The sequence below is a fragment of the Coturnix japonica genome, chromosome 9, assembly GCF_001577835.2.
Source record: "Coturnix japonica isolate 7356 chromosome 9, Coturnix japonica 2.1, whole genome shotgun sequence".
Lineage (NCBI taxonomy): Eukaryota > Metazoa > Chordata > Aves > Galliformes > Phasianidae > Coturnix > Coturnix japonica.
Window position 1 is genome coordinate 12,482,508 of NC_029524.1, and position 23,429 is coordinate 12,505,936.

At 42.5% G+C, this 23,429-nt stretch overlaps 1 protein-coding gene across 15 annotated transcripts in view; it reads right to left on the reverse strand.

Annotated features, from left to right (window-relative positions):
* LPP (LIM domain containing preferred translocation partner in lipoma) overlaps nucleotides 1–23,429 on the reverse strand; it is a 306,103-nt gene that overhangs the window by 49,738 nt on the left and 232,936 nt on the right. For all 15 annotated transcript variants that reach the window (XM_032446708.1, XM_032446707.1, XM_015871615.2 and 12 more), the window contains one exon: nucleotides 7,919–8,088. In XM_032446708.1, the coding sequence (XP_032302599.1) occupies nucleotides 7,919–8,088 (170 nt within the window). The remainder of the gene's footprint in view (nucleotides 1–7,918; nucleotides 8,089–23,429) is intronic.

Here is a 23,429-nt window from a genome sequence, read left to right on the forward strand (position 1 = left end):
AAAAGAACCCTGGATCTGCTCTTAACCAGAAAAAGCTCCATTCATTCTCAGCCATTCTTTACAGATTTCTGCACCATCTGTTCTTGAACGTGTCCCAGCAATGGAGGTCCATGTCTCATCTTAAAAAGCCTCTAATGTTCCTGCATACAGTTCTTTACTCGCAACACCACCACTCTCTCCACCCACTTGCTGCTGTTTACTAGGAAGGTATTTTTGAAATGGAGACTATTGCTTGTTGTTCACTGGCTCATCATAAGGATAGTTTATTAGAGGGGGATATCTACATGCTATTCAGGTAGCAAAAAAGGGTGAAAGCAGCAGCAAAGGCATTGAGAAGGCAACAAACTACAACCAAAAGAAAAGCAGAGATGAGTGATACAAGCACTAGACGTGGCTTGCCATATAATACCCATCCATACCTAACTACAAATGAGAAAGATTTTCCCTTTACTACAAGGATGGTCACATATGAGACTTTTTAAACTGTCTGATAAGCTGCTCCTCCTAGCTCTGAAAGCCATACACAAGCATTAGACTTCGAAAGGGAAACCTCAACACAACTTGAAGTGGCTAAATCAGGCCACTGTTCCCTCCACCACAGTATAACCCATAAGCAGATGTATAGCCAGGAGCCATAAAACTCCTATGGTCCTACAGAAAGGGAGGCTTTTTGGTTTTTTTTTCCTAAGAATACATAAGAAATGGAATTCACTCTGTGAGGTGAGAAATGTACTGAATGGCAGCCGCTGGTCCATCACAATGCCATCTCATTTCAGTCATACCAAGAACTCTCTTCACAAAGTTTCCCACAGTGTAATTTTTTTAGATTGCAGATGTCAACTAAATGTTTATACAATCAAACATGAAGAATGTCCATAATTACACAAGCTAGAGGCAGAGACAGGAAGTTTCTGAAGCTGCCATCGTACACAGGAGAAAAGACTTGGATTCTACCAAGCCACCATAGAACTCTTAAGCAAACCCTAGTGTGGAGGAGGAATCTTCATCTGATATAGACACATTCTTGCAGATATCTCACACCTACCCGTGATTTGTAGCCCATCCATCTCCAGCACAACTTCAACCAGCCAAGACATCTCTGACCTGGTGAATCAGCTCTCCTTCATGGTTGATCTTACAACACACCTCTAGGTGCTGTCTAGAACTGTGGTAACTTCCAGAAATATCTCCCATGTAATGATGTTATCAAGTTGTTTTACCCTGCAACCCACAACCAGTCTTCCTGTTAAGCAACACTTTATTCAGTTCTCTGGAAAGTCATTTACACTGAGGTGGAGCCTCATTCCCCCATTATCTGTTTCAATCAGTTGCCTCTATTAACGGTGAACAACATGATGGCAAGCTGCAACCATAGGCTGAAAATAGGGTACACTATTAAATAGGGTACCCTTAAACCCATCAGGTGATTCAGACTGGTTAGCCAAGTAGATCCTGCTGCACTAAGAATAATTTTATTGTCTTTATGTCATCCTCAGCAGACGGGTGTCTGATCCAGCTCAGAGAACCTTCTGCCAATGTTAGCCCAGTGCAATTCTTCATAGGGCCGATGCTCTTCTAAGAGACAACTTGAGTTTTTCCTCCATTCATAGACTTCTTGCCCTGTCCTTGTTAGACAGTGAGATAAATTGGCCCTATCTTCTTTGATATGACCCTATGAGTCTCCAGAGAGCTGCTACACAATGTACCTCGTCATCTCATGGTATGCTTTCTCCCCTTTATAATTTTGTTTTAGAAAGGAGGTCACTGAAAAAGCCTGTCTGCTCCCTCAGAAAGAAACCTTTTCCTTCTGTTTAGTAACAAAACAAGAGACATGACCCAACCCTTGTAACAGCTGTCAGACCACTGAAAAAAAACAAACCTAAGCATGCTTCATGGGTCGGCTAAGTTCAGCATCTACCCCAGTTCTGATAGAAACTGCTTCACTGACATTCTCTCATACACATTTTTATATCTTTCAGACTTGGACTCTTAGAAGCTCCAGGGACAGTTTCTGTAATAGCACCCCATTCTCCTCTATTTTATGCTCTAATTGCAAAAGACCATTTACCACTCAAAGTAACAGCACCAAGCTTATGCCTACCTAGCCTCCCCCAGCTTCCATTTGTACTTTTTTCTGTATTGGCCTTTAAGGGTCCTCTCCAACTCAACTGATTTTACAGTTCTAAGAAATTAACAGTTGGGTCTGTACTAGCAAAATTATCATGTCTAATAACCAATGGGATCCAAACGTGTCTGTAAGCAAACCAACACTCTGGACCAGCTTTGTTCCTGCAATGCCCACAGACCTCCTCCACTGAGGGTACAAAATCCAGGGCAGCAGCCTGCTGCCGCCAAGCTGCATCCCAGTTCCAGCAGCCGAGACGAAATGCTTTTAGATCCACAGGTCACAGGTTCAGCTTCCCTGCTGCTGATGACTCACGCGGGAACGTAGCACTAAAACTAGCAACACCAGCTCTTTTCCAGGAGGAGACTGAAGAAGAGCATTGATCTCAATGAAATATTTCGAGGGCAGAAAAATTCTACCACGTAAAGAGTGCATGACTTCTTTTTAGTTTATTTTATATTTTTGTTCCAGTTGTCACTTTGAATTCAAACTCTTTGGAAAGCAGGCATAATAGTCTTAATGATCCCATTGAGCAGTTTAAATTCAAATTGTGGAGCACTCGCAATACCATGCTGGCAGCACTTTCCATAAATTACTCTCAAATTCAATACGTTGCTTGACAAAAACAAGAATAAAGGGCTTTTTACTTTAAAAAGAAGAAAACTTGTATCATGAAAAAAAAAATCTTTAAATTATAGTTTGTCTTTTCTGGTCCAATTTAAATTGTTACACGGTTGCTAAATTAGTGCTATAATCTCTGCTTACAAATTGCAGAATTATTTTTAAAAATAGATATGATTTTACTGCAGGGATCAACCTCATTTTAAATGATACGCACAGAAGGTATCTGCTCTGGCACAGCCACGCTCGTGTGCACACAGGGTGAGATTTACAACACCAGATGCCTGTAGTAGTTTTTAACCAACATTTCCATGAGCACTAATTGAGTTAACACTGAAATTTCCTGAAATAGCAGCATTTCATAGAATCATGAAGGCTGGGAAAGACCACTAAGATCATCTAGTCCGACCCCAACCCATCCCCATGTCCTTCAGTGCCACATCCCCATGGTTCTTGAACACCTCCAGGAACAATGACTCCACCACCTCTCTGGGCAGCCTGTGCCAGTACCCAACCTCCCTTTTGGAGAGATTCCCCTTAATATCCAGTCTTCTACTGAGCTACAGTCTTGATAGGCCAGAAAGCTACAAGTTAGTATTTTCAAGGTTTCTGCCTTAAAAACCTTACTACTTCTATTGTGTGCAAAAAGACACATCTGGGAGTGCTACAATCCTGTGTTTAAAGCTGGGGAACAGCAATAGTAAAGGTGCTAGATTATGCAAAATTCTGACCCTTTCAAGCACTCCCACCACTTCACTGTTGGGGAAAGATGAACTTCACCCTGTAACATCCTTGCAAGTGATCTTTGGGCTAGGGTTTAACGTTATACTCTCAGTACCTCTCACTATGCAGCAGAAATGGTCAGCCTCCATCCCTGCGTCTCCAAATGGAACTGCAGTGCATACCCTCTGTCTTCTTGTGCTTTAGGCAGACAGACAGGCATGAGTCACGGTTTCTTCCTCCATCAATTGCTCATCATTTTCAGCCTACAACTTCTCTGAATTCCTTTTCATTTGACCACGGCTATTTCTGCTTCCTCATCTCCTTCACACTGTGGCACTTCCCTCAGGTCCACAGTGGGCTGCACTGACTCAGACATGGCAGAAGAAATAAGTCACCAGGAGCATCTGCCAGATCTTGCTTTCTGTGCTAAGTGCAGGTGCTCAGCACCGAGTTTATCTCCCACTGTCAACCACTGAACCGCCAGGAAAGGGGAAAAAGAACAGAGGGAAATTTCCATGTCCTGGAGAAAGTCATCAGGACATCAAAGAACACCCCATTCACAAAACAGCAGCATCACCCTTGCCAAACTGGTGTGTCTGGTTAACCTTGTGTTCAGTCCTTAGGATAATACTGTATTTGGAAAGAGGACAGCTGGCACTGCTCTAACATCATGCTCTTCAATCTTTTATAACAACAGTTCCACTGATATTACTCTTAAACTTTGCTCTGCTCTGAGCCCAGTGCTAAAATCTCTTCAGCTACTTAGAGGAAGCAAACCATATTTTTTTGTGTTTTATTTATTTAATTTTTTTTGGTCATTAATTTGTCCTGTAAGGGAGGGGAAAAGAACACTGATAACATATTGCAGACACTGTCCTCATCACATGTTCAGCAGTGAGTTGGTTACAATAGAAACCCTATTGTGATATTTCAGATGTTGCTTGACTGTCGTAATGACTAGGAGACATCTGCTCCCTATTAACACTTTATTTTTTTACAGTTGCTTTTAGCTGAGCAGGAGCAGAAGTGTCTTAATGGAGAAGACTGGTACTCTTTTAGAAATAACATCAATAATGAAAGAATCCTTGGATGTAGAGCAAAACCAGCAAACACATTGGCAACAGATCTCACAGCTTTCATAAGGAAATGATAGTGACCAGCCTTTGGGTAGGGGAAATTTTGTTTGTGAAAGAAATGAACTCTGGTATTCAAATTCCAGCTAGTAAACATTTTCAGACAGGTGATTGACTTCCTTTGATGTTAATTCACAGACTTTTGCAGAATTTCTTCTTTAATGGATCATTAATGACATCAGAAACAAAAGCAAGAAACAACACTTCTGCAGGCTATTTAAGCCTGGTATTGACTAAATACTAATTAAACACAGCTCTTCACAGTAATCTTAATTATGTCTTCACTCCACCACATCTAAGGAGAGTCATGTAACAAACTGAGAAGATTAGCCAATTCTAATTGTTGAAAAAAAGTGTATTTTTATTTTTGCATTGTTTTTCAATGTGCGTATGGCCATGAGTCACACAAGGGAATTATTAAAAACAAGAATTCATGAATTTATATACCAAGACCAGGCAAATTAATTGGAGTTGACTAATATTAATGCAGCAGCTTGGCCTAGTGGTCTGCACAACAGGTCAAGAGTTTTGAACATGAGGAGGTAGAGATGCGGGGTAAAAATTGGCATAATTAGGCAGACCAGTAAATAAGCATCATCAATTAACTCAGATTTATACCAGCTGAGAATCCTGTTTCCAGAGCTGTCTACAGCCTCTGGTTCACTGCACTGTCTGAAGGCAGTCATGCAGGCCCTATGTTCCATGGGGATTCAGGCTCACAGGAACCTGAGTCTGGGATCTTCAGTCCCATCTTTTTATACAGAACTCCATATTTACAGGTTATTTTCTGAGAGCAGGACTTGAGACAACTAAAAAACCAACTTAAAGGCAAAATCCTTAAACACAAGTTACATTTTAGGCAGGTGATTAACTCTAATCGACTTCAGTATGACTGCATCCCACATCTGAAAACAACAGCATTCAGACCATGCCCCAGAAATTTAAGGGCCCCAAGTCCATTTGCAAGAGCAACCTGCAAACCCAGTCTAGGCTCTCAGCATACTCAGACACTCATCATTCCCACTGAAGCCAACACCGACATCAGTTCATTGAGAAATCAATCAGACAGAACTCTGACACAGATTTCTTTGAGCCTAAGTAGCATGGCAGGGGCCCAAATCCTTCACAAATCTACCCTTCAGCAGAGCAAAGTGCTGAGCTGCCTGAGGGGTAACAAGACAGCAGCCTCCCAGCACTTGCTTGTCTAGGAGTAATAGTCTGATATTTGCCTGAGTTATTTACTCTTGTTCCATCAGATTGCCAGATTCCTCCTTGCCATTCCCCACTCAAAGTACTTGCTGTCAAGCTACACATATGTAGCACTTATCAGTAGGGCCACCCTTTCCCCTACATGTGCAGCAGCAGATGGATTCAAAAGTGTTTTGGGTTAAGTCCATAACCCTTTTTTTCTTTCTTTTTTTTTTTCCATGGATTGCATTGGTAAGCATTTAAAGGCCCCCTCTGATTATATAAGAGAAAGCTATCAAACGTTTACTCATTGCTCTGTACTCAGAGCTGCAAAGCTGTATCATGGAACATACAAACGCAGATGCAACCAGGCAATTATCATTCCTTTATCCCCTAAATAGATAGAAGATAAATTTGAAAGAAAATGAGGAACAGAATCCTTCTTCCTTCCCTTTTTTTTTTTATCCTTTTATCTCCCAATGTAGGAAGTTTACTGAACCCTTGCCAACAATTCACTCAGGCTAATGAAGTGTATAAGTAATGGGATTAAATAATCTTAAACCATTACTACAGTGGCTAATGCAGATGTTTTCCCAAACTAAAGCAGATGAGTAGTGAAGAATGCCTGCTTGATTTAAAAAAGAGGAAAAGCATCAATCTGCAAGCAGATGAAGTCAATTCCATCCTGAAGTGAATGAGATGTTTAACTTGTTGTATGAAGACGCAACCCTTGCATTATGAACACACCTTCCTGAAATCTGCCGTGCTTTGCACATGGGCACCAAACAAACTAAGAAATGAGATTTTTTTTATCATACAATCATTTCAGCGCAAACAAACTACAAAGGAAATAATGTTTAAGGGGTATGTTTGTATATATTAGTATATTTTTCAATCAAAAAATCGTTTAGGTTTTAAAAGTCAATTATTGTGACTTGCTTATCACCACTGCTGTAAATTAGACAAAATCTACCCTTCCTATGTTCAGCACTCCAGCAATAATCCCACTGAAAAGTCTTCACAGAAACAGATTGAAATAGTTGGATAGCAGTCACATTTTCAGAAATATCTATTATTTCTTTAATTATCAGCATACCAGAAATTTCTGCTTTCAAAAATAAGGTCTAATTATGGAAGGGCCTCAGTCCATTTTCTCAACAACAAACAAACAAAACTCTACCATCTGTGTAAATAAAATATGCTATGCAGCATACTGGTGGCACATTGGCTTTCACAAGGAAAATGCATAGAGGAGGAACTTGCATGCTATAGTTATTAACCTTAAACTAGATTTCAGTTTAAAATAAGCTTAATTTAACAGCGGGTGAGAAAATCAATAGTTTATAAAAAGGACTCTAATTCTGAGGTTTAAAGGAAGAACCATCAATGTGTTAGAAACGTTCTGGAGCTTTTCTTATTCTAGATTATAGCCGTTTTTCCAACACACTGTATGCTAAGGTCACAGCAAGGTAAGGCCTCAGGCACGTTATATGATGATTCTTTAATTTACAACTGTAGAACAGGTTTCAACTGTCTCTTATGGGAGCCTCTTAAAAGGTGCAGCCTCTTAAAAGGTGCAGTTAATTGTTTGATTTAAGAGCTTGTTAAAAGCACAGAGCGAAATTTAAGGATAAGTTAGGCTTCAAAAGATATCCAATCCAACAGCCGTTAGTTCAGTGGAAAGACTTCCATTAGCTTCATTAAGAAACAGAGAAGTCATGATTTCAGAAGTTGCAGTGCTACCTTGAATCTCATCTTCTACATTTTAGTGGGCACCAGCATCTCTAAGGGTTTTGTCAACACATTTCTGAACACAAAAAACCTTATCAGAATGACACCATCTCTTAAAAATCACTGCATTGCCTGCTCCTTTCAGAGCTCAAATCATCACTTTCTCTCAGTTTGGTCACTTCATTTCACAGCTTGGACAGAACAGAAAATGAAGTTAACCAAGGAAGCTGAAGTGATCTGAATTCCTTTGAAGACCAAGGAAAACTACTGCCCATCAGTTTGCCATGAGACTGCCTGGTTTTGGCTACAAGGCAACAGCACAACAATGAAGAAAACAAATGTTCGTGATGTCCGCGTATTATAAACTGGTAGACAAAAAAAATCCACAAGTACTTACAATATAGCAGCATTCACAGTAGGCTTTCTTCTCTACTGCATAGAAAGGCTGCCCCCTCAGCTTGCTTTTGCACGTCATGCAGGTGAAGCACTCCACGTGGAAGACCTGGTCCATGGCTGTGCAGCCAGTGCCTTCCCCAACAACATTCTCCCCACAGCGAGCACAGCGGCCTGTGACCAGAAGGAAGGAACATGGGTCAGTGAAAGCTGCCATCCTTAGCTGGGGAGCAAGTACTCCTGTATGCTTCCATTGAGCAGTAGGCAGCAGGAACATGGCAGCTCAATCAGCACAGGTGAAATCCCTACTGCTGGTACTTCCAGCTAACAATCATCATAAGGAGCCCAAGTCCCAGATGCAAAGCATTCACTTACCATCTAACACAGCTATATAGTCTCTCTCAGCTACTCAGCTAGATGGCATGAACCTGTGCCGAAAGCCTTGCCTCCACATGAAAGGAATTTGTGGTAGGATGCCTCATCAGGCTGCCTGGTGGCAGCACAGTTTTTACCATTTAGAGTCGTTTTTGCTTGTACAGCTTAAAACAATTGTCTCAATAGAGCCAGTTATACTGGCAAAAGGATTTCACTTTTTGTGCTTTTACCAGTATAGCAATATCAATCCTTATGCTCTTGCTAATGTGCTGGTGCTGAGCTAGTTTGTATTTTAAACTAAAAGCAGTAGCCAAGGTCATAGTGGTTACAAAGAGTGCAGTCCCATCTTCTACATGGAAAAGTGACTTTATTGTGTTTGAAGATTAATATTGACAAAGAAAGATAGTATCCATTCAAAGACCAAAGCTGTTCCTCAAGAAACTGATGTGCAAATACTCAATTCTTACCATAATCCAAGAAAAGTGCATCAAAAACTACTAACAAGGGTAAAGGCAGCCCCTAGAACTCTATCTGTTTCTGAGAAAGGTCCCTAATGCAATATCGCAACAAAAACATAACAGAAAGAACCTGCAGGAGCACACATAGAAGGCTTGCTGCCTTGTTTACATTGCTGCTGAAAACATTATGTAGCAGAGCCTCCAGCCATGGGACCCTGCACCCCTCCTCAGTGGATGGGGTAGTGTGGATGATGAAAAGTGGGGAGGGTGGAAGGAAGACCAGAGCTCAAATGAGAGCAGGCAGACAGAATTACTCATAAAAACACGTACAAGTAATATGTACCTAGTAATGATTAAGTATTCCAGCAGTGATACAGTGTTCTTTCATACTACTGCCTGAGCTTATCGACTTTTCTAAACATATACTGCAAAACTTCCTAAAATGTCTTGCACCCGTCCTGTTGTTCAAACCATAGGGCAGCTGCCTCTAAGCAGTGGGACATCTTCCAGCAAACACATCCTCACACCTTCTTCCCTGCCTGTACCAGCCTTCAGCAGGCTACAGCCAGGGAACAGGGCATGTGAGCTGCTTTCCTATGTGGCAAGATCCTACGGATACTTTATTTGAGCAGTGTGGAAAGAGGTTACCAGGCAAATGAAGACAAGTCTGGAACTTCCTCCTAATAGGAATTAATGGATGTTGTTTTTAAACTTTAATTTATTTAGCATTTGTTATTAGGGTTTTGACAGTGTTGTGCTTTAGACGCTCCACTGTAATGCTTCTTGTGAGGGCTCCTCTTTTACAAGCAGAGAAGGAATGCAGGCTTCCCAGCATAGTGATGAGGCTACAGAGCATGGGGGAAGAATGGAAAAAGACATGAGAACTAAGAAAAAGAGAAAAAAATAAAACAAAACCCACTGGAGAGAACCATCAGAGCAGTACTTCTATGGGAAAGACGCAGAAGAAACAGGACTTGCATGTACAAAAGGAGAGCACCGCTCGGTCCTCTGTGCGGACAAGACCGAGTTGCTCCAGGGCCTTCTCCAAACTGCTCATGTAGCAGGGCTGTAATATGAACAGACGTCTGGGGAGCAGTTAATATCTCCATATATAAAACATGAAATTGAAAGCTATTAGTGTATTACTTTACACAGTGTTTTTCCAGCGGGAATATTCCGCTGAAGAATTTATTTTCCCTGGTGTGCCATTCTGTGATCATCCGGTATTATTTTTATGAGGCATTTGGACACAGAATAATGCAGTGTCTATGCAAACACTTCTCAGCTTTCTTTGTTAACATCTGAGCAGAACATGTGGGAATCTTTTCTTCCCTCCTCCTCGCATTCATAATTTAGCCACTCTCGCATACTTCAGCGTTTATGTCCCCCCTTGACCAAGGCACTCGCTGCAGAAGCTGTCTATGCGTAGCTCATACTTCTGGCAGCACTTCTCACATCAAAAAATCTCAGTCTGTTTCCTAGCTTAGGCATGTACTCCTGTAATCCCTGGCAAATCACTCAGCACCTTTGTACCTCTGTCCTCCCTTTGAGCGAAGGGCATAAAGACATCTTCTCTGCCTCCGAAAGGTGCCCTGAGGTTACATTCCTGCACGCCTCTCAGGCATTCCCCAGCTTCACTGCTGGTGGCCAGGTACAAACCAAAATGCAGCACAACACAGATCCTAGCCAACTTCTCCCCTTGAAGTTGGTATTTCCTTAGGCTTTCCTTCCTCTTTCTGGGTTTTTCCACAGAAGATTCCCATTTGGGCAGCGACAGACTTAACCCATCTACATTTATGAGAAGCCCAGCTTCTGCTGTTATGTACACAGACAGAAATGCTACTGTAAACCCTCACGCAGGAAAGCTTAAAGAAAGCTTCCTTTTTCATAAGTTTATATGCAAATTGTAGTGCTGTGGCCTGGAGCAAACAATGTTTTTCATGAGACATGGCCACTCCAGTGAGAATCAAAACACAAGCTCTGTGCCTAGCAACACCACCAACTGACTCACTCGCCCGAAGGATAAGAGCAAGTAAGCCAAAATATTCAGATCTGGGAGCTTACAGTTGGGCGTCTGGATCCCTGTGAAGGCACATGGGTGAATACACAACTGATGGTTTGCAGCATTGCAGCTGTTAAAGACAGCAGCTTCTGCAGACTTTGGCGCAACCTGTGAACTCACTTAAGTCAGGTTGCTTCTCCCGACTCCCATGTCTTACTCAAGTTGGGCTGAAAATGGCTATTAGTTTCAAGAGTTGTTGGTGAGGGAGGAACTGACAAACAAGATAGGCACATGCACACAGGCAGTGTGATTGCACAAGCCTCATTTCCTTAGAAAACCAGAAAAACCCCACCAGAAACAATGCATCTATCATTATGTCTGATAAAAACAAAACAAAGGTCTTCTTTTCCTGTGTGCCAGTTACCAACGGCAAAGGTATTTGTGGTTGGATTCACCACAATTAAGTGCCCACACATGTTCCCCATTTTAATATTTTCACGCTGGGGTGAAATAACCCAGCCCGTTGTGTGCAGAATACCCATGAGTGAATACAGAACAAGTTGCACTGCTTATTGAGAAAGAAGTAGCAAAGGCAAAGCTTGCAAGACTCAAGAGCAAACAGATTGCATAAAAAAAAAAGATTACACAAATAATCTAAAAGAAAAATAGCAGGCAGCGTATTACAGTAGAAACACAGAACAACGTGACCCGTTTGCTTCCCACAGAGACAAATAGCACTTAAAAGACACCTTAAAGACAAAGGACAAAATTAGTACTAAACTGCATGAAGATGAAACTGTGCCATTTCAACATTCTTCTCTGGACCCTCCAGTCCATTTTAGGTCCTGGTTCAGGATAATTTTGGCAAAACTAGAGGGTGATACATTGGCAGCATGCCTGGGAGACTGGAGTCCACCCATGTTGCATGAAAGAGGTTCATAACCTTGGCTGTGACCTTCCTTCATCACAGCTTTGCTGCCACATGTTGGTTTTACCTTGGGGGGACAGTTAGAGGTGCCCACAGAGGCTTCCCTGCTGAAACCACTGGAAATACCATCATTACTCAGTGAGTCTTAGGGAAAACTTCAGTAGCTGAAAGGGAACATCAGCTCCTATGCTTCATTCAGAAACCTCATCTACTGTTCTCTGCAGCATAAGCAATACTACAAATCCGAATTGAGAGGGGGAACTTACACGATGCCATCTTCTAACTTCTTGTTATTTTATTTCTATTATTATATATTTTTTGCTTATGCTGTCACGCTGATGCTCTGTGGAAAAGCCCGGTCAGCAAGGAAAATTGTGGTTTCAGCACTCTAAATGTTTTACTATTGACAAGCAATCTGTAGACAGCCCAGCCAAGGAAAAGGTTAAGGAAGAATTTGAAAGAGGATCCGAAGGGAGTTTGAGAGAAGTTTAATGGGATGCTTCTGAAAAAAGGACAAAGACAGCACAAAAAAGAAACATAAGTGCTTGAAGATTGAACATAGATACCTGCAGCCAGGAAGGATGAGCTGATGTGTCACTGGAGAATACGAGAGGAAAAATGGAGGGAACAGGTCACTACAGGCCACGCAAGTAAAGACAAGAAGCTTCTGTTTGATCTGATGCAGAAATAAAACCAGAGGGATGATTAAAGAGGCAGGGACAATCTGGCCTAAGTGACGAGCCAGAGAGTGATCTCTGCAGCTGCATTCCAGTTGAGCACGAACAGGGAGAAATTGCATTTTTAGAAATGGATACTGCAGAGATTCAAGGTCACTGGAGCCTGGATGCAGGTTTTATCTACAAAAATGAATAGGAGAGGCCCTAATCTGAGCTCTTATTCAGCAAGATTCTTAAGATTTGGCCAGAGTCTGGGTGTGATCTGAAGATGAAGAATTAGGTACAGGGTGTCCAAACTTATCTTGGACATGAGTCACTTTTAAATGTCAGATTAACAATGTGAGCCAGTCAGACAAACATCCACCACTAAGGATGGATGATGGAGTAGGTACATGCCATACTAATGCTTATGGCATAATATTCTGATAGCAATCACACTGGAACCCAGTACAGAGGCAGTGTAATTCCATGCAGCTAGCTTGGAATGGTCCTGTTTGTACATCCAAGGACTGCATTAACCTTTTCTAGGGTATAGCATTATCTGTCTGTCATACCTATTTAGACACTAAGCTGTTGGGGGCATAGCCATCCCTTGCTATGTGATTTGCATTGCCTAACACAGATAATTCATGCAGTAACAAGAGAGTGAAGAGAGCAGAGAGAAAATGTGCAAGCCTTCTCTCTACAAAAGGTTTAAATTCATGAATTCAAAGCATGCATTCAATATAGAGAGGAGATAGGAGATAATTTTCTGATAAAAGCATCAATGTAGGAAGGTTCTGCATTTACTGAGATGTGGGGGAAAATGTTGATATCTCAGAAACTTCTGCACAATGGAAAAAACTGCTTCCCACCTAACTTTACTGTGGGAATACAGCACAAGGTCATATCCTCACTGCCTATCAATTACACAATTTCCCTTGATCAGCTAAGTGTATTCCCTGGTTCTCACTGCAGTCCTGATACAATATGCAAGAAAGAACTGAAGAAATATTGCATACTGCTTGTACAAAAGTGTACTAAGAACATTTTTAAAATATGTAAATACATTGGACAAAATATCTCACTAAAAGTTCCCCTGGCAGCCTCAAGACACCCAGTATTTCCGCTGTGTTATTTTTCTAATCATCTCTGTTTAGAGTTTGCCAGTGAATGCATTTTAGAGATTCATGACACATTCTGCTTTTGGACAGCTTTGAATCAGCTGGCAGTAAATGTGGAAAAATCATTATTCCTAATGAAGAAATATTGATGACAAAACAGCATTTCGAGGACAACGTTGACCATAAGTCAACAATGTAACACGATTTTCCCCTCTCTCCCTCCTCTTTCCTAGTGACTTTTATCCAAGGGTTTTCAAGAATTTCCCAAGCACGTGGGATTGCTCAGGGCACCTAGGCCAGACAGCACAATTATTCCATTTTAAAGGGATACAGGAACAGAGGTTAATCCATCAGGCTAACAGTGTAACAGCAGGCCTTAGCTGCCAGTATACCTTAACTGGATTAAGTCTCAATGGCAGAGATCCTGCAACTCATAAGCACTCAGAATGCTCATTGATTTGTCCAAAGGGAACAAAATAGGAATCTCTGGTCCACAAGAGAGTGCTTATTCCATTCCCATGGAGCATGGGAAGTATGTGTCTAATTGTGATTGTATTTGGCAAAAATGACTTGGTTGTATCTGCCCTACAGATACTCTGATATTTTGGCACTCAGGGCTGTGCAATATTAGGATGAAGGGAAACTTCAATATTTTCTGTGCTTTTTGTAGGAAACAATGATAGTCTTTTCAGCTCATCTTTGCCTTCCTCACCTGTCCTTTTTCTTTTTTTGCTTTTGAACTCAGACTTCTCACTGATCAGGGAGCCCTTGGCAATGGTTTGTTGTGCCAAGATCCAAGTTTGAAGTTCCTCTGTTTGACAGTAGCAGGTTGTACGCATCAGCTGTCTTACACAGCCTTTGGACATGAGACAGATTAATCTTAATTTCCACTTCTTCAGCAGACGTCAGAAACACAATCTTTCACAGTAAACAGAGCTTTATGCTACAGCGTGTGCCTGTAACACTTCATAAATTAAATCCAAGGCCGTGATTTAATTACTGCATCCCGGTTATTCTGCTTTAAATACGTTGCTCTTGTACTCCGGATGTACAGGTCCCTGCAGCAAACTCCTTGTCATTTGTTCTCTGCTTGTCCAGTAGTAGCTGCAGTCTCCTGTTGTTTGCATCCCTTTCCTTCAACAACAATACAACTTCGTATTCTCATTTCACTTGGCTGCAAAGGTGACACATTCTCTGTATGCCCCAGAGGTCTCATTCTACTCCTCATAGCAAAGGCACTGCAACTGTGTCAGCTCACGCTACTAACACTTCACTGTTCTGTTCTGAACATTTCTCCATGATGCTCACCACAAGGCTGTTATCAGAGCCAGTCACTAGCCCTAATGATGAATCCTTCCAACATCCCAGGAAAGTGGAGGTCTTTTAGGACACCCAATATGCACAAGGGGAACTGAGGCCTACAGAAGTTATGGTACTTGCCGAGGGTCACAAAAAGGAGTTTGTGACAGAGCCAGGAACTGAAACTACACCTTCTCAATCTCAGTCTGGTTTCTTTAACCACGAGATGATCTCTACAAGGCCTGACAGTGAGGCAGGTTTACAGCACAAAAACTCCTGTAATTCAAAAGGAGCTCCCAGCACCAGCCCTGATGGACAGTCCTGCCTGGGATGTGGTCCATGGGCAGGCCGTGCCATCACTGTCAGCAGAGTGGCTGAGCAATAGAGACCAAGCACAAGGAACCTCGTGCCTCTCCTACTTCCTCCATTCATCACCCACATGGTAATGGTCCCTATCCCTTATCCATCCGCATTACTCTCTCCTCATCTGACATGCGAGACAATTTCACCCGCTTCTGATATAAAACAGATTACAGCAAATGCTTGCCAATATGGTAGAAGTTCCTTCCCATATTGTCACAACTGCAATGTGTCACTGCCACAAAATAAAGGTTGAGAGAGGAGCACTCCTGATTTTCCCATAAAGCTACAAAACCTCAAGTTGAACAGGATCTTGAGAGGTCATGGAAACTGTCTTATTAACTGTCTTATTGCCTCAAAGGCAGGAGCAACATTCTCTACATCATTCTTGACAAGTACTTGTTTAATGTGCTCCTAAGAACTTCCAGCAATGGAGATTTCACCAACAACCTGAGCAAAGAACTTCAATGAGCACCTCTAACCTTACCACTAGCGAGAGTCTGTCTTTCCACTGAACCAAAATGTCCCACACAGTAACATAAGCCAACGCTTTCTTATTCTACTCAAAATGGACATGCAGGACAAGTGTTGACTTGGTTTGGTCCAACCAGTTTTATAGGAAAATTCTGATGCATGTATCTGCATGAACCATTAAAAGATGCTGCCTCCTCCCCAGTCCTGAGAGGAACCTTTTCCATGCTCTTCAGTGGAAGGTAAACATGGACTTGAACGTGTACCCAGCTCACCAGTGAGGGACCAGGGACCCAACCTGGGTGATCTGCAGTGAGTGTCCCAGCCCAGTGGGGGTCAGTGATGCTCTACCATATTTAAGGTCCCAGATACTTTTTTTTTTAAGCATGTTGTGCTTTTTTTTTTTTTTCTTTTTAAAAAATATTGTTATTTGTTACATTGTGACAACTTTTTAGCACATGGCTTACCATGTGCAGAGGGGTTGAAATACAGCTTGGGTAACATCTGGAGACAAAAGAAAGGGGGTGAAAAAAAAAGAGTGCGAGACAGGAAACGTCCCTCCTTTTGCTGATCGATCAAGGAAATGCAAGGCAGCAAGTAAAATGTAGTGTATTTCCTTTATAAATGTTTCTTTTAATGCTGATGAAAGTTACCAGATGACAGAGACTACAGCTGTGTATCCACTAAAGAGCCCTGGCAAGAAAGTTCTTTGCAGAGGTTTGCCAGGCACTGAATGTTGTCTCTGGAAGCCACAGCAGCACCAGACAGCCCCAGGGAATCCAGGACTGCAAGAGAGTGACATCCCATGTTGTCTCCTGTGCACTCCTTGCTACCTGCTTCTCTTCTGGGTTTAGTAGCAGGCAAAGGAATCACACAGGAGTTTAAAGTTGCAAAACTGGATGGAAAGAAGCACTCCACAGATACTTCTTAAAGTGAAAAAGATATTTTTGTTCAGGGGGTGAGTTTCAAAGCACTGTTTCCCCCCCAAAAAAACCACCCCTGAAAATAAATACTTAACTAAACAAGGAGTGCAATCAGTTCATTTGGTAAAGAGAAATTTAAAAGTCCGATGTTCAAAGAAATCCCCCACCTTCCTTTGCCCACCACTCCTCTCCTCCGGGGGAAACTGATTGTATATAGGAAGTTAAAGAAGCAAGACAGAGACAAAAATTTCTTCTCATTTCCCTCCTTACTTCTTTTCCAAAATACAAAAAGGGACAAAATCTTTTAAAGCTGTGAAAAAATGGGGTTTTCCACACTTTCAAAAGCTGAGAAAGCTCTTCTTTATTTTACTTCTACAGGAAAATGAGACAGTTTTTAAACAAAGATGCCTCTTCTCCCTGGAACACAATCCTTCACTAAAGTCTGGGTGACCTGTAAGTGTGTTAGCCAGTTAGCAAGGCTGGCATGAAATCTCTCTAGACATCTTACCCCAAAGCTGATAGCGCAGGGTTTTGCTCCTCCTGGGAGGGACCTTAGCAAGGGAATCTGTCACTGGTAGAGCTGTGGATTAGGCAGATTTTGGCAGTTCTGGTGATTCTAATAGCAGCCACTGAGCCAGGTCCCTTTTTACTCACTCTTGCAAACACGCATTACAAAATAAACCCTGGACAGTAGAAGGACCAAATATATGGCAGCACACAAGCTGTGCAACTACACCTGTCTGCAGCTCCGGTGGCAAAAAAATGGCTGGAGAGGTGTCCATCTTGTGATGATGGACAAGAGGATTTCCTAGGCAACCCTGTGGCCCACTCTGTAATTCTGCACCAGATTTCTGGGTCCTCTTTTGGAAAAAACACCTTGCAATCATAGGGAGTGCCAGTGGCAGGAGCCCCAGGCTGTCTGGTCCATCTCATAGGTGTCCACCCCAGCCACCCCAGCCTGCTCGCCCACTGATGTGCTGGTAGAGCAGCAGAGGGTAGTTTCAGGGGCTGCTGCACTCAACCCCATATGTAAGCAGTGGCTGCAGAACTGAGCAGATCTGGAGGACAGATGAGCCGGTCCCCTTCTCGGATGCTTCACATTTGTTTTCACGCTTTGTGCTCCTTCTCCAGCCCACTCTTCCAGGTGTGGAGGACCAATGACCAGCAGCCTGGGGGATCACGCCACGGCTCAGCACAAGCCTGTCTTCAGTGTTGACTGAATCCTTCTTAGAGCTTGCTTTTGTAAGAGCTGAACTGAGGCTGCAGGTGACGCCCACACTGATATGGGTAGCAGCCTCTTTGTCTAGGTTAAAAAATTAGATGCAGTCTACAGCAGCCCAAGGACGGGTTGAGGCCCTGTGGTGTTGGGCGCAGGACAAAGAGCAAACAATGTCCCATTTCCCAAGGACTTTCACCTCTAACTGTTTCCATGTTGCGCAAGGGCACTTCAAACTTCTTCTGTCCCCCGGCTCAGCCAACCCATTTCATAAGCTCCAGACGGGCGCCATCAGTACATTCACTAGACTCAAGCACAGCCAAAAATCACATCCGCTGCTGGGCCCAAATGACTCAATTCACTCTTCCATAGCCTGGCTCTGCTCCAGATGGTGTTCGGCAGCTTGTCTGCCTTGTTGCATTGCCGTGAGGGTGGTGGCATGAAGTGATTTTTACCAAAGACTCTGTTCAGGAGAGAAGGTGAAAATGCCTGAGTAATGGCAAAACTTTGAGTCAGAGATGCTTCCCGTGCCAATGACTCTGGCCTACCAACCTGGCACACCTCATGCATGCCTGCCTGGGGAAAAACGTCTGACAAAAAAACAAGAAACAGGGAGGGAACTTGTCTTCCCTTTGCCAAAAGTAAAAAGAAGAGAAAAAAAGAAGTAAGCAAAGGCTGGATCTCATAAATAGTGAGTCTTGACCAAATGGTAGCTCTCGTATTCCCAACAGCTTTGAGGCTTGGAGGTTTCAAAGGTGTCTTGACTGCACTGGAAGAAAATGCCCCACCAAATTTCAGCTGGCACCTCATTTATCCAAAGGCTTTTGAAAATCCTGCTTTCACAACCCGGCACCAGCCCAAAGCTTCCTTGCTGTTTTGAAATGCGCTGTCTGCACGTCAACAGAAGTCTCACTGTAAATCACATCCATCGGGCACTGGAAACTGCATCACCTGTACATCCACCAGCTGCCTTCTGTGCTCAATTCTATCGGTCTAAATTTCTCAGCAGCTGGAACCAACTAACTCTGTTTTTTCTCATTAAATCAAGCTACTGGACAGAGGTTTCCTTCTTCACCCCAACATCTGGGACCTTTCCAACCAGGTGCAAGGTCCAATATTTGTTTACTCTTTCGGACAAGTAACAGGAGCTTTATAAGCTGGGATGCAGAGGCACTCCCATGTTGGTGGGAATATGCAGCGCTTGTTTCTACTCAGGATGATCAGACACATCATATCCCTAAAATACAACATTGGTATTGAGAGCAAAAGTCCTTTGAAAATACTGTGTGATGTCAGTGACACCATATTACTTCTCCTCACGTAATTACGCAATGCTTGCACTTCTGCTGATCCTCTGGTCACAGGACCTGTTTTTGCTGGCTGAGGTAAATGGGAAATAATACTGATAACTCTTCTTACTCTTTCTGAAATGTCTTCCCTGCAGCACGTGATGCACATGATGAGTCCATGATAGAGCAGTTTGATTATTCACACCTGATTGTTGCATTCTCCAAGCCTGATCAAAAGGGAGACAGAACTTTTCTTTCCCGGCCTTTAGTGCCAAATTAGTGCAAAATATGGGATACATATTTATAAAAACTATTATTTTATTTAAAGAAAGTCTGTGCAAACCCCATCTGCAAAATTGCATGTGTCACTCTCACACATCCTACAGGTTTTGATTCAAAATTAGAATGGCTTCAAAAATAATAAGAATTAAAACAAACAGAAAACAAAACAAAAAATACCCTTAAATCTGAGCTCTTTAGTGTCCTTATGACTACTCTGTTTCAGATAATGGTTTGGAATCTAGGGCCCGTTGACTACCAATAGGATACACGGGGAAAGTGGGTTAGGATGTGAGTTTATTGTGATCCTGAGAGAGCTAAATAAAATCAATGCTCAGTGAGCTATACAGGTTGTCCTGACATTCAGCCTCCGCAAGAACAACATCTGATGTTGATCAGTATCTATGAAGATGAGTCCAAAACATTACTCTTATCACATTTCTAAGATGGAAGGTTCTTCTAAATTGCTTATTGCATTAAAGGTGCCAATACTTGTCTCCTGAATTATTCACACAATTCTTGACCGGGGAATTCTGCGCTGATGGAAACTGAAACCCCAAAAGCTTTCGCTCTTTGTGACAGGGCCGAACCAGTGCAAAAGGACCGATCCGATATCCAGAGGTCATGGTGTGTCCTGCCAGTCCAACGTTCTTGAGCGGTCATTAGAAAAGACTAACGTCAGCAGGGATTACAAGCATCTGCCAAAAACTCAGCATTTAGAGCCCTTCTGAACATCCTGAACCAGTCACATCAACCACTATATGGAGAAAGCTTGCAAATCATTGTGCTCTGAAATTTCAGGGTGCTCTTTACTGGTTTCTTACCAACAAATGAGTTCAGTCCTAAGACTGTAATGGACTTTGATCCTCATTAAGCACTTAGGTATGACAGCAGGGAGAACTTACAGACTTGTTTACTTGTGATAACAGAATCATTTGAAAACCATTAGACCTCCAAGTTTAGATCTGAGGTATGTATAGAGACACTCACTTCTGTTTAGCCCAAGACCTATTTTAACTGATGTCAACTTAAGCAACTTCAGGCAGTTTTGAATGTATATGACCAATGCTGGTTTAAGTGAGTTGGTTTCCATCTGCAGCAAAAATGATACAATTTTGTTATGTTGACAAAGTCAGATGTGATAGGTATACTGGGGAAGTGATTATTCATACCTTGACACAGAAAACCGTGTGGGAGACTTTCACCCCAGTTAAAGGTTAGTTTGCAGAAGCTAGCATCCAAAACAGAGAATTGCAGCAACATCAGGTGAGACCCAATGCAAAGGCTCCAATGAAATGAGTGTGCTTTTTGCAGCCCCTACATGTGACAATATGAATTAACATATATAACACAATTCCTTGGAAGTCTCCAGCCCATACCTTAGATCAGATGGCAGCAGAAGTGTTTGAGCTAAGCTTCAGATCCACATTTGAACATTCAAACATCTGGGGAAAGTCCGAATTTCAATATCCCAGTGCTCATCATTTTCCTGCAGCTTCAGAAGAACACCAAACCAATCTCAGTATAACTAGGGAGAGATAGGCTGGGATTTTGGAGGCCACAGAATAAAGACCTACCAAGCATCTCTTCCTGCAACACAGTAAAAGCTTTTTCCAGGGAAGAGCTGTGTCTGAAGTTCTATGGGTCACTGTGGAACATTCCTTGCTAAGAGGGTGACAAAACCAGTAAAGTGCTTGCCCAGGGGAAAAAAATATGACTCTCTCACTTTATAGCATTATTTCCATTGCACATTGTTTTGCTCTCTCCTGTCCCCAGAGCAAAAGCATGAAGCCACTGCACACGCCAATCTCCTGAGAGCTCAGGCTATATTTAACCAACCAGAACTCTATCCAAGCTGATGCCCGTTTGAACATCTTCTAGTCGACACACACCTACTGAGATATTACCCACCGTGTGTCATGATTAGACCATGCTCCAAAATACGGTCCTGTAAAACCTTACTCATTCTTCTGAACAGCTGCAATTTCCTGGGCCAGAAGAGTTCTCATAATCAGACATTTGCTGGATGCTCCCCATTCCTGACAGCTGTTAGGACTTTGGCCATTTACAAGAGATACAGGTCAGTCCTACTAAATAAAATGAAGTTGTTCTGCAAAGGGCAATAGGCAGTGAGACTGTCTGAACACCCTGCAATTCTACAAAACATAAAGAAGCCAAGGCTGGCACACCTTGGACAGTTCAGTTACAGATCCTTACCCAAATGTCTGCTGTAGTCAGAGCAGGCCTTCTATTAAGTATTGTTTTGTTTGAAAGACCTAGCCACACTTAGAGCAATGGGAGTCATGAACAACATTATTTAGTCATGAACCAGGGCTGGCTCAAGACACAAATCTGTGACCGCAGGAGAGCAATGTCCCTCTGTTCTAAGTTTCATGGAAGCCCCTTTTCTGACCCTCCTGAAACTGGTGTATGTGTTACTCTTTTGCATACGCAAACAGCAGTTTTTATTCTCTGCTCAGTATAGAGACTGAAAGTTTAAGTGACCAGCTTTCCCTAGAAGCTGGCTGTACGACTGACACAGCCCTTCTGGCTCTCTTCAGCTACCCTTCCAAAGGAGGAATGCCGAAGAGATAGCAATGCACCAGCTGTGTACATCTGCAGTACACATGCTCCACTTTCTTCACTTTCTGAATTATGCCTGTGAAAAAATGGGAAATAATTTTGACCATAAGCAACCTCCCTGTTTTGCTCACATCCTCTCCTGTGGTTCTGCATGGAATTCAAGAATACAGAGTCTAATAGGGTTTGGCTGATTCAGCATCAGTAGTGGCCCTTTAGGAATTACACAAGCAACGTGCACCAAAGCCTGTATTCAGGCATCCTATCTTCAGAAGAAGCCACTGTTTTGACACATATATCCACAGGATAGAATGTTTCAAAGTGCTCTACTCACTTCCACATCCACTCTTATTGCAGCCATGACCTTTCTATTGCTGGCCCAATCTCCACACCTCCTTCTCCATAACACAAGTCAGACTTGCCAGAGCTGGAGGTATTCACACTTCATGAGATTTAATAGGCATCAAAAGCTGGTTCTGTTGATGTGAGATATTGGGATGGTGAATGGGAATGGAGGCAACGCCATTAGAATTCATGCCCTATACTTGCATGCTTATGTACATATGGATTTTAGGATTCCCACATAATTTCAGCCATGGGACAGAAATGAAAACCAGCTGCCTGGCTTGTGGAGATGACCATGAGGACACATGACCAGAATTAGCTCCACGCTGGCAATCACTAGGACCTTCAACCACAAGAGCTGAGCTGACTGCACGTGACAGTGCTCTGCAGAGCATAAATGACCTATACCAGCATCCTTTCCAAACATCTCCCTCTAGGAAAGCTCAGCAAGACACAATTCCTTAGGTCACATGATTATATACAATCCCTGAGTTAAAAAGAGGTGGAAAGTCAGTACTGTCTTGCCCTAATCATTCATCGAAACAAGAGAAAACTCAAGGTAAAAACCATCTGGCTTCCTGCAGGTTTTCTGGATGCTGGTAGATGAATTCACCTGGTTTTTGGTGCAAGCAGAAAATGAGGAAATAGTGGCATTTTAAAACCTATTCATTTTTTTTTTCAGAGTATAATTTTAAATGACAAAAAAGGTCCAATCAAACTCCCCACAAAAACTTTCCCCTCTCCCTCCCCACCCCCGTAAGAAAAGGCTGTGCATCATCTGTTCAGTTTGCTCTGACAGTGCAGACAGAAATCAGAATGTACGCACGGTAGATAGTAAGTTATTAACCTCTCAAGATACTGTCTGGAACCAGAATTTGTTGAGTAAATTGCATATTAAAGCTGAATACTGCTGCTAACTGAATACAGCCTGATTCACAGCTCTGAGCAAATAGCTAAGCATGGCTGGGATGGTAATTTGGAAGGACGTAGAGAGAAAATCATTTACATCCCAAGTCCAGCTGCCTGTCTTCAGCTGTGGAGAGTGTCTCACACTTTGGAAGATGGATCTCGAAAATCTCTAGATCTCCACACCTCTAAAATCTCCACAAATCTGTGCTATTGCCTGTGTGTTTTACTGAACCACAGTGCTCAGTGGGGAGATTAACTTCCTCAACTTATAATACCCATTCACTAAACCACGCTCACTCCT